We start from the raw sequence: 12733 nt of genomic DNA on the forward strand, positions 1-12733 counted from the left end.
CAATTTCAATTTCTTTTGATTGCAGAAAGTTGACCACTTGCTGTTCTGCTGAGACCATATCCATTTCATCTGGTTCACCTTCATTATTCACAGCTTTCGCATAGGATCTTGGTTTAATTTGGTGCCCTGTCACGATGATATCATTAATTCGTTTATCCTGATCCATTTCATCTATGATATTCCTCAGCATGTTGTTGTCTTCTTGAAGGGTCTTCATTTGTTTGCTCATTTCAGTGGCTTCATTATTTCTGGAGTTGTTCTGAGTTTGCAGACTTTCTATATTTTTCTGCAGACTTTTCACATCTTGTTTGTGTTCTGTTGTTGCTTTTCTCAGATCTTTTTTCATCTCTTTAATTTCTTCTTTAATTTCTTTCATATCATCTTTCCATCCATCCATCATTTCTTTCCATTCTTCTATCATTTCTTCTTTAAATTCATGGAATAGTTTTTGTAGTATCCCTTCTTGATTCCCATCATGTCCTGTGTCCAGCCTCAAATCTTGTTCCCATTTGTGTTCTGTGTCAGTTGACCCCAAAGGTTTCGGGATTTCAGTCTTTCCTTTACCTTTTCACATCGCGGCAGTCGCTGATGTCAGTGCCTCTGTCTTAACGGCAGTTACTTCTTTAGCGGCTTGCGGCACTTTTAACTTGTTTTTTCAACAATTTCGTACCTTGCGCCGTTCAGAGATCAATTTGAGGGGTCAGCCTGTCAACTTGTATCACTCCGCGACGTCAGAATCACTTTAAAACAGCTGTAAACTCGCCGTAGCTTTTGGTTGCATCAAGGCCATTCGAGGGAGTCAAATTGTAGATTAAGATGCTGTTTTTCTTCGAGCAGTCAAAACATTCTTGCTCTGTGTCCGTGCTGGCTCTCTCAGCTAGGCTAACGGCTCTTCCAACTCGCCTTATTTCAGCGTATCAGTGCCTCTCAACTGACCAAAATCAGGTGACCCTCCTGTGGCTGTGATCGCAATCCAGTGGTCAAAATCTTCAGACTTAACAAAAACTCCGGTAGCAGAAGCGGAGCCTTCTTCTTTGCGTCCTTTCTCATTGACAGGAAGTGACGAAGTGGAACATAATGAGGCGAGAACTGCTTACTCCACCAGTCATGCTGGCAAAGATGAGAAAAGACATCAGTGCAGGTCTCCTAAGATCCATTTACCATCACGCCGAATGGTTTTGTGATGAGGGGAAATAAATTATTGCTGTACAATCCTGTTATAAAATCTGTTGTTTTGGTACTGTCCAAGGGGTTCAGAAGATTAATATTAAAATCACCACACACAATATTGGGCTTGTTTGACTTACTGAACAAATAATCAATTTGTTGATTGAATGTGTCTAAACACGATCCAGGCGTTCTATAAACACAACTAACATTTATTTTTTGGGATTTTTGTACTTCAATTTCTACAGTTAAACATTCAAAGACTCCAACAATAGGAGTTGATTCATCTATTAATCTTCCTGCAGTTTAAATATCAATTGACAAAAAGTGCGACCCCGTCCCCTTTTTCCAACTATGTTTGTAGTGAATAATTCATAACCTTCCAATTTCATTTCACAACACTTGTTCTCATCTGGCCGAGTCTCTGAAACTGCAACAACACAACATTTTTTGAACTGGCTCAGATATTCTATAATGTTTTCATAGTTTTTATAAAAACTTCGGCTATTAAAATGTATTACGGTAAATGATTCGTCCACATTCACGCATTTAAATTGTTCATCTGTGTAGTACTCACAATTACTGATAATATCATAGTAAATATTACAATCCGGATCTATGTCACTCCCAAGCTCATTTAAATTGCAGTTGCAATTGATATTGTCATACAAGTTTGGTTGGATGTGGTTATAATTATTGTACAGTTCACTACTGTTATTATTCTCAGTACTTCTACATTCTAATTCCTTATCACCAACATTAGTAAATATATATTTTTTTATTATTTTCCATTCTATTTTAAGTTTTTTTTCCCCCCTTAGTACAGATAACACATTTTCATCCACTGAAACACTTGCACTGAAACACATCCACACAAATGACAAGACTTTTACTTTAGCGTGAAAGTCCCAAAGCAGTCCAAAAGAAAAAAAGCTTATATTTGGTATTAGGTTACTGTTTATCCGTGGTGTTGAGCATATGTCCGTATGACCCAAGGTAAGACAAAATAAAAAACAACAAAAATAGTCTGAGCATTGCAGAAATAAGCTCATCAAAAATCTCTCTTTAGCTGTCCTCATCAAACATGGAACGATCAGAAGAATGAAACCCTTCACCTGTACCCTGGACCCCTTCATATAGCCCTGCTAAAGGACAACGTCTGGCTTCTCATTACCAAGATTATGAACCACTCCCTCCTGGTTGGCTGGCCATGTTCTATCTGTATTAATAACTGCTTTCATCAGACCATTTTTGAAATAAAATCCACCCTGAATCCTGAAGTTTTCTGCAATTATAGGCCCATCTCCAATCTTCCATTTCTGTCAAAGATTCTGGGAAAAAATAGTTGCTGCCCAACTACAGGATCACCTCAAGCACAACAGCCTTTTTTGACAAGTTCCAGTCTGGTTTCCCCCATTACCATGGTACAGAAACAGCCCTGGTCAAGATCACCTATGACCTCCTGATGGCAGCACACACCAGTTCTCCATCTTCACGTATCCTCTTGGACCTCACATTAGCCTTTGATACAATCAATTACATCCTCCTCTACCACCTACATTACACCATTGGACTATTAGGACATGTTCACAACTAGTTCAGCTCTTATCTGACTGGCAGTACTTAGCATGTCGCCTCAGTAGAAGCAAAATCACACACCCACAACATCACCTTCTGTGACTTCTTAGTGTTCAGCACAACATTTATTAACTTGGCTTCAATTTTAAACCTAGTAACTTTTATCAAGTACAGTATACCATCAGTCATTTCTCCTGTTGTAGTAACCGTTTTGTACTTTAAGACACACAAACAAGCAATGAGTACATATCAAAATCTTTTTTTTTTTGCTCACAGATCTGCGGGCCAACAGCCTAAAAAAAGGTATGTTTTTTCATCCGGATCCATATCTAAAGATGTCCATCCATCCTGGCAAGAGGAGCGTCTTCCCCGTCTTCAGCCATCACGGACAAGAACGCCGATCAGCCATCATCGCAAACACCATCAACCCAGTTTGGCTTGGAGAGGTGAGTGGCTGTAAACTTCATCATCCTCATCTGCACATGTTCTGATTCCTGGTTGATGTGTCTGCAGAAATACACCTTTGTAGCACTAATGACGGACATTTTGTACATCGAAGTCAAGGACAAGTTTGCCAAAAGTCGACCAATCATCAAACGCTTTCTTGGTCAGCTAACAATCCCTGTACAGCGCCTGATCGAAAAGATACCTGGGTAAGTACACAACATGAAGTATTTCATCCTCTTTTCACTTTACAACTTGCAGTAGTGTACCTGTAGTTCCTTGGAGTTGTAGTGTGGTGGATTGTCCGAAGCTTAAACAGCAACAAAAGTGAGTTTAGTACAAAAAGTTTATTTACCCATAGTCAAAAGTGCAAGTCGGATTGAGCTGTCTCTGCAAACAAACAAAACGTCCTCCGAAGGACACACAACAAAAGCAATCTCTCTCGAGTCCTGGTCTCCTGGCCATTTTATCTGTTTCTTTGTGCGTCAATCTGTTTTCCTCGTGCGTCACGGTCTTGTTGTTTTGACCTGTCTGTTCCATAACAAACTCGAATCCCTTAGTCATACTAGACAATCAAAACATTTTGTAGACAGGTTGGCACGACTTCATATTCAACTTTGTCCCACACACAGTCCATTCAATGGCACAGAATAGAAGAGAAATGAAACGAGCAGACATTCCTAATAGACACGAAATATAGTTCAAAGGTCAGAAATTCTACTACATACCCCTCTTCCAGGGTTCTAGAACCCTGGACCATACCGATTTCTGACGTAGGCCACTAACTTAAAATCTCTACCACAGATAGAGGCAAAAACCTCAATGTTTTTATACGAGACGAAATTCCTCTATGACCCTCCTACAGAGCGATCGCTGTTACCAGCCTGCAGTAAAACCATCTCACAGAACACAATTAGTGGCCTACCCTTTGATTTAGTAAAGGAATAACAGAATACTTTGATCATGAACTTCATTGAACATAATTAGATGAATGTATATAGACTTATGACTGTAAGACATTTGCAGAATTATTTTTCCGGCATTTGCAATGAATGTAGTTACCAATATTGTTAATTACCAATTGATTTTGAACACAAAACTGAATTTCGTATGAGTCCATGTTCGATTAGTGCTCGTGTAGATGGCTCGGTGGTGCCTCAGGCTGGTGGCCTGCCGACACCTCGTTGGACTTTTGGCTGCCTTGGTGAAGAAGGAGATCCACTCAAACAGTCTGTCTCTGTCTCTCTTTGGGGTGTGGCTCAGTCCATTGGGCATACTGTTCAATGGCATGTGCGCGCTGGCCGCTTTGGGGAAAGCTGAGGTAGAGTTGGAGCTGTGGGGGCTTTGGGGAAGGCTGGGGCAGAGTATGGGGCGTTGGGGCTTTGGTCCAGGCCCTCGGCTTGCTTCAAGGCCTCCTCGCCGCTTCGGCACTCCCGACACCTCCTTCCACAGCTGCTGGAGTCCCGACGGACGCATCGTGGCTGGCAACCTTAGTCGTTCTCGTCATCGCTGGCAAGGTGTTGTCTCTCCTCTCTGTTCCTTCCAGTCAGGTATCGGGTGTTGGTCCGGGATCCGACTTTGACCGTGCCCCTCTCGGCTGGTGGAAGGGAATCTTGAGTGGCGGCTGTCATCCTCGAATCTGCACAGAGGAACTGGCCCACAAATTCCACATTTTGCAAACATACCATTTTGGTCTCATGGTGTTTCCGCCTTCCTAGGAAGCTACTGGTCCTGGGAAGGGCTGATCTGTATGCAGTTCATTGGGTGAAAAATTCAAAGGCCGTAAAAACAGTTTTATTCAGGGACATTCGAATGATCATTAACGCTAATGACATGTCAATTAAATTCAATTTGGTCTGTGCACAGATTTTAGCCAATTTGTTTTGATTTTCTGGTTCCTCCTTTCAACCTTACCTTGTGACTGAAGATGATAGCCTGTTTTCTTAAAATGGGTGCCATTGTTTGACCTAATCTTTTTGGGGAAAGCATGTCGGGATATTAGATCATTCACAAAGCATTTAATTACTGAATTGGCATCCTCCTCTGAGGTTGGAGTTGCTTCTGCCAACCACTGTAATTGTCAACCTAAATCATTACGTACCTTTTTCCTTGTACCGGATTGATCATATCAATTAAATAAAACCTCAACACTCTCAAACTTGACCCAATCCAAATTCACCTCCCCCCTCTGTCCCTGAAACAGGGACAGTGTTAGTTGTAGTAATAGTAATAGTAGTAGTAGTTTCAGAAACATCCAAGAAAAAGAAAAGGCAGCTGATAGTCAAGCGCAGCAAGAACAGAGGCGGAGGACAGGTCATGTTTGAGGTCAATGTTTGCTTTTTCAATAGTAATTTGATATTTTTACAACACTAGTGAATTATTGTGGCCTCGATAATTCACTAAGTAGTTGTATTCAATTTAGTCTATATATGATAGGACAATGCACAGAAACATTAAGTTCAGAAACAGATATGTTCTGTACCAGATTATATCTAAATAGCTACTTTCCATCTGCAGTCCCTGGCTACCTAAATGAAAGGGATCCAAAAATCAAGCAATAAAATTATGACACTAATTAACCATAATAAATAATATATATATATACATTCATAATAATTAATAATCAATAAATAATCATACTATAGCATGTAATCAAATTTAAGAAAAGTCACAAAATGCCCCTTCATCGACACATACTTAATATACAATACAACCCCACCTTATTTGCATCATCACCCAAAGACAATACATGCTCTTGTTCACATCTGTCATCATTTGTAAAAACAACCAAGATTTTAACAGCCATACCTCACAATTTACAACAAAAATGCTCTCATGGATAAATATAATACACATTAAGTTGATGTGACCGTGTGAGCCGCTTTGATTGCTCCAAGCCACCAAATGTTCTATTCCTTTTGTTATAATGGGGAGAAGGCTAATTGGTCTGTACTTGTTCATGTCTTCTTTATTTCCTGTTTTATGGATTTGGATGATAGTAGCAGTTGTTTCTTGTTTGCTCTCTTCCCGTAAGTTTGTACATGGTTTTCCATAACTGTCTAATGTTCCCTTTTGCAGCTTTGATTAATTCTAAGTGAAAGTCAGCCTTAAACTTCCGCATAAGCATTTTAACTTTGTGCCTCAAAACTTTTAAAATCATACGATCTGTATTCAGACCTGTTATAATTGCTTTTATGAGAGCTGAGTCCCCATTTCTCATTAGAATCCAAATTGTTTTATTAATCAAAGGTATTTTTCATTTTAGCACTCTTCTTTCTAGTTTTTGTATTAGTGTATTTACAGATGATCTCTTTGATTTTTGTCATCCAAATGTAATTCTAGTAGGGCTGCTTATCATTTGTATCATGTAGAAGCCGTTTATAATATCCTTAAGTTTCTTTCTACCAGTTTTATTTAACCAGTCCAGATTAACGTCCCCCATGACGTTCAATTCTTTCATACTGTGCTGTTTGAGGATGTCTGAAAATGAATCGAGAAAAATGTCTTTAGCTGTGGTCGGTCGGTATGCTACAATTACCTTGAAATACATTTCTGAGGATATGTGATTTTAATTCCAACACACTCAAGATGATCTACTGGAAGGGTTATTTGTTCACTTTTAATTTTTTCCCTTACATAAATCATAACTCCTCCCCCCTTTGCCACTTGATCTGTTTTTTCTGTAATCTTGTACCCCGGGACATTAATTAGAACAAAAGGTTTTGCAGGTTTTAACCATGTCTCTGATAGACAAAGGTACCCCAGATTAGAGTCTGACAGTAACTGCTGGATTTGTTCAGTATGTTTCCTGTTGTAGAAAGTTTAATGATGCGGACACATTTGTTACTGAATACTTTCTACAGACTTCTGTCTCTATGCGACTTTGTGTATGTAATAATCAACAGTAATTATTTGATATGCTTAAATGTGTTATTTTACCTCAGCTGTTGTGTAGCTGCTAGCTCCTCGTTGCCTACAACAGGAGTGTCCAAATTGCAGCCCATAGCTATGTTTTTAACAGACAACCGAAACAATTGAAAATGTCGTATTTGCGTATCGGTCCAATCGGCGGCAGCTACGCCCTGTTTTATCATTCGACCTAAATCTTTGGTTTCGTAGGCAGGACAGAGGGAAAGGGAACAATGTGGGACATTAGTTGTCCATCTCATACCATGCTAATTGTTGTAAGGATAGTTCATATGAGCGGCCATACCTTGAGTTCCACCATATATAAGAGTCAAAGGGCTCCTATTATGAGTCGTCTAATTGGTAATCATACACTTTGGCGGTTTGGGTGGCAGCGCACACGGACGCACCTCAGTCAGCCAGTGCTTTCACCGATAGGACAGTTGGAGCAGTCCCCGTCCTCCATTCGTTCCTGGGAGGCGTCCCCAGTAGTTGTCATCTGAAGTCGTGCTGTCAGGCAACATCAGGAAGTTCCTTCTGTGCGGTATTGAATGTCAGGGCACAGTTTGTAAGCAGGTGTGTGCAGGTTGACCACAAAGGAATGCTTCAAAGATTGTGTGGCACCATTGTCAATCATGAACTGATAACATTGTCCGTTGACACTTATGTCCAGCAGGGGTCTCTTTGTATCTCCTGCTGTTCGTCCTGCTGTGGGCGTCCTCTGTCACACCTGTATGATGTTCTGGCTGCAACTTTGGAGCTTGTCTTGTTTAGAGAAGTTGGCAGTCCCCCGGCTGCATAACAGTTTCCGCCCTAGTTTGACCTAGGACAACCGCGACTACCACCCAAGTGAGACTGTCTGGTTTTACGTTTTGTTGAGGTTTCTTCTCTCCAGAATTTGGAACTCAAAACATGTACACCCATTGTTTTCTTATCCTCTCGGTTCCCTGACATTTAGTTTCAGCGATCTATATTTTAAGGAGTTGTTTCCTTGCTGCTGTGTCACAGCCTTGTCGTTATCCTCTTGCTTAGTTCAATTTTGCATATCACGTTTAAATCACAGCCTTAATTATCCCATTAAATGTTAATCAATAACCCTAATTCAAAGATTATACGTAGTACTTCATGTGTATTTAAGTACCCTTTTAATTCAACTAAAGATTATCTATAAGTTAATTTAACTATCATTTGTCTATCAGTTGGTTCGAGCAAGCTGTCATGCTACACTTCACTTGTGCACTCTGACCTCCCGTCGTGCGTGATATTCTACAAAACAAAAGAATGTTTTCATTCTCGTTTCTCCATCTGCTCATTCAAACTAGTCACAACAAACACAAGGCTGTGTGCTAAGCGACAAGCCGAACTACACTTTTCTTCTTTTAACACTTTAGGTTATAGTTATGCCATTATCCTATCTTAGCTCACCCCCCAGATGCATGGTGTAATGCTATGTCTAAATAAAAATAAAATACTCCAACCTAAAAATGTTAGACTACACTTTAAAGTTAAACCGACTTAAACTTACTTTTATTATATTCATTTCCCAAACTCACCTCCACCACAGCAGACATCTTCCTCAATCCTATCCCAATACCCCCATAAATTAGAAAGGTGTTTCATAACAGTGGTTAAGTAGTTATTTTAAGTAATAGATCTCAATATGTGGAAATTAATAAGACTAAATCACAGCCAGAAAGAGTAACTTGTGGGGGTCCACAGGCCTTATAATTGGGACCTAAGTTATTTATACTTAATCTAAATGATATTTGTTCAGTATCTAATAAATTAAATGTATTACGTTTGCAGATGATACAAATGTATATTGTTCAGGAGAAGACTTGAAGAAAGCGTTGAGGAAAATCGAGGTTGAGTTGATTAAGCTAAAAAATGGTTTAATATTAATAAGTAATCATTAAATGATAACAAAACTAAATTTGTGGTGTTTAGTGGTGCAATGTCAAATTGTGAAACAAAATTAAAATTGAATCAAGTAGAAATTGACAGTGTATATGAACTAAATTCTTGGGAATACTAATTGATCCTAAATATGTTGGAAGCCGCATATTGAATATATTAAGAAAAAATATCCAAATCCATTGCTACTCTGTATAGAGTAAGACACATGCTGAATAAGAAATGTCTGCATATGTTATATTATTCCTTTATTTTTCCTTATTTAACATATTGTTTTGAGACTTGGGGAAATGTTTATAGAAGAAATATAGACCCAACACTTAAACTTAAAAGGCTCATTAGAATAATACACAAAGAATTATTATTATGATCATACCAATCCATTTTTTACAAGTTATAATGTGTTAAATGTTCAGATAATCTATTTTTAAAACAATGGCAATTATGTTTCGAGTAAAGAACAACAGCCTTCCAGTTTGTATTCTTAGCTTATTTACATTATAAGGAGACAACTATCATTTACGGGGGATATTGATTTTGATGGTTGATTATATGACCGAAATAAACTTATTTCATTTATTCATTCCTTATCTATCGCACTCATAGTTTTATTCCGTTTTGCATGTAATTATTCCTATTGATTTCTTCCCATCTCACTCAAACAACCAAACAAACAAATAAACAAACTTGCAGCGAACCACAACCAACACCATACCATTTACGAATACCTTCATTTGTCACTTTCTCATCTTTTCTTCACTTTCGTTTTCCTTTACAAACAACATCCTGTATCCATCTCTTCCTTACACTTCACACAATGTTTCTATTTTCTGTTCTCCTAGAAACCATTCACGTAACGTAAGGTTATAAACATCCTTTTCCCATATTTTCTCAAACCATCCTCTTCACCCTCAATCTTCCTTCACCTGCTCTCTCTCCTCTCTCTCTCTCTCTCTCTCTCTCTCTCTCTCTCTCTCTCTCTCTCTCTCTCTCTCTCTCTCTCTCTCTCTCTCTCTCTCTCTCTCTCCTTTCACAATACAAACACAATAATCCAAAATAATCAGTCTTATAAAATACAACAGGGTCATGCCTCTTTATTTATCTCTTAACTATTATTCCTCCTTCATAACCTGCATTTTAGAATTTTAGCTTTAGATATGATTTAGAGCAGTGGTTCTCAACCTTTTTTCTAGTGATGTACCCCCTAATTAGAGCAAAGCATTTTTGGTTGAGAAAAAAAATAAAGAAGTAAAATACAGCATAATGTCATCAATTTCTGATTTATTAAATTGTATAACAGTGCAAAATATTGCTCATTTGTTGTGGTCTTACTTGAACTATTTGGAAAACATATAAGAATAACTAAAAACTTTTTGAAAAAAAAACAAGTGATTAAATTATAATAAAGATTTCTATACATAGAATTAATCATCAACTTCTTTGGATATTGTACTAGAGATCCATCTGGATTCATGAACTTAATTCTAAATATTTATTTTGTTGAAGTATTATTCTATAAATATATTTATAAAGGATTTTTGAATTGTTGCTATTTTTAAAATATTTTAAAACATTTCTCACGTACCCCTTGGCATACCTTCAAGTACCCCCTGGGGTACTCGTGCCCCTCTTTGAGAACTACTGATTTAGACTATAAAAAATCCTTTGTCCCACACGTCATTATTTATTTATTTATTTATTTTTTATTTATTTATTTTTTTTTTATAATGTCCTGCCCAGCTTCTCAGGCAAATCATATAGTAGATGTAGATGCCCATATCGGCTGTTCAGATTTACTTTACAAAAGAGAAGTGTAGGATACTTCTCTTGTTGCCTTATTTGTATTTGACTTTATTAAATGTATTTATATTATCATTTGGTGCAGCCGGGCCGGAGCAGGAGGGCATAGAAAGAGAAAAAAAGGAAGACAGAGGGGGGAATTGTGGGGACAAGAGGGGGATTAGACAGAGAGACAAAAACAACAACAGCAAACACAACAACAACAACAACAGAGCAACATCAGCAAATGCGACATGTACAAATATGATGGTAAAAGTAATAGCAAATAAGCAGTTAGCGAAAATAAAAAATAATAAAGAAATGTCAATGAGCATTATTACACTAAAAATGGAGCAATATGAATACCAATAGAAATAGTGCTATTGATAATAAACAATACCAATACTTTACCTTTATTATCAACAATACAATTGTTCAAATGCAACAATACATATACGTAATGATAACTTGAGATACGAAAGAATGCAGAAAAATGAAGGGGAAGAAAGAGAAGCAACCTACATTAACCTTGTAGATTGTTATAGTAACTATAGGTTAAGCTTTGTCAGTGTGCCATGTGTTATACCCAGTTTACCCTGGGGAAACAACGTTAATATATGTTTAATGAAACGTGATTATGTGCATGAGTGTATGTGTGCATATGTACTTGTATATGTACAGTATGTGTATATGTGTGCTTGTACAGTGAATGTATATGTACAGTATGTGTATATGTGTGTTTGTACAGGGAATGTATATGTATACAATGTGTATGTGTGTGTTTGTACAGTGAATGTATATGTACAGTATGTGTATACAGTATGTGTGTTTGTACAGTGAATGTATATGTACAGTATGTGTATATGTGTGTTTGTACAATGAATGTCCCACACGTCATTAGACTGTACAACTCCTCTCTGGGGGGGGGGGGGGGGGGTTATTTCCATTTAGTTTTATTCTCTACATGTAATTCTACATGCACCTTCATTTATCACATTGAAATTTGCTTTCTTTTGTTATTTATTTCAATTATTATTTGTGGCTTGCTTGCTGTCTGTTTACTTAAGTTCTCATAACTTAGTATGTCCTCTGATTAGAATTTGTTTAACGCTTCTCTACGTTTTGTTATGACTGTGGCGCTGATTGTTGGTGACTTTTATCTGTACTTCTTCAGACTCCATGATTCACACAGGTTGACAATATATAATTAATACCAGTTGCACAGATAAAAGTTCAAATGTTTTAGAATATAAATTTAAATTTTTTTTTATCGTGATTATTCTTGAAATAATTAAAATGTCAATATATTTAAATAATCAATTTACCTTTATCAAATTTAAATTCAATATTATTAATTTATTTGTTGTATAACTATTAATTCAAAGCTACAATGTGTTCCAATCTATGTAAGGAACTTACTAAATATATACTAAACACATAAAAATATATGAATGATGAATCAACCAATGCTTCAATGTCCCACAATCCAAGTGTATTTATTGATATTTAAATGTTTATTTATTCATATACAGTATATTTTATTTTACCTATTATCAAAACCAACCTGTCAGCACTCTCTTCAGATTGAGTACAGCTGTCCACTATATATATATATATATATATATATATATATATATATATATATATATATATATATATATATATATATATATATATATATATATATATATATATATATATATATATATATATATATATATATATATTTTTAAACCTAGCTCAATGCTAAACTAATCCAATGCTACCCTAGCTCAATGCTATGCTAACAGTGACACATCTTTCCGGCCCACGTATAACGTGCAGCTGTCACACCTCCTCGTCACAAGGACACATCTCTTATCTCAAAATGTCTCCCAGCAGAGCCTCCTTTTTATTTTCTTACTGCGTCACACGCACACACACACACACACAAATCATCAAAGAG

General features: G+C 37.1%; 1 protein-coding gene across 11 annotated transcripts in view; it reads left to right on the plus strand.

Annotated features, from left to right (window-relative positions):
- hecw2a (HECT, C2 and WW domain containing E3 ubiquitin protein ligase 2a) overlaps window positions 1-12733 on the plus strand; it is a 304402-nt gene that overhangs the window by 77716 nt on the left and 213953 nt on the right. For all 11 annotated transcript variants that reach the window (XR_009828322.1, XR_009828323.1, XM_062067818.1 and 8 more), the window contains 2 exons: window positions 3022-3191; window positions 3259-3398. Coding sequence is in view for 9 of the 11 variants with exons in the window: in XM_062067818.1 (XP_061923802.1) it covers window positions 3022-3191; window positions 3259-3398 (310 nt within the window). In the remaining 2 variants the exon portion in view is untranslated. The remainder of the gene's footprint in view (window positions 1-3021; window positions 3192-3258; window positions 3399-12733) is intronic.

Source organism: Entelurus aequoreus, linkage group LG13, assembly GCF_033978785.1.
Source record: "Entelurus aequoreus isolate RoL-2023_Sb linkage group LG13, RoL_Eaeq_v1.1, whole genome shotgun sequence".
In the NCBI taxonomy this organism is placed as follows: domain Eukaryota; kingdom Metazoa; phylum Chordata; class Actinopteri; order Syngnathiformes; family Syngnathidae; genus Entelurus; species Entelurus aequoreus.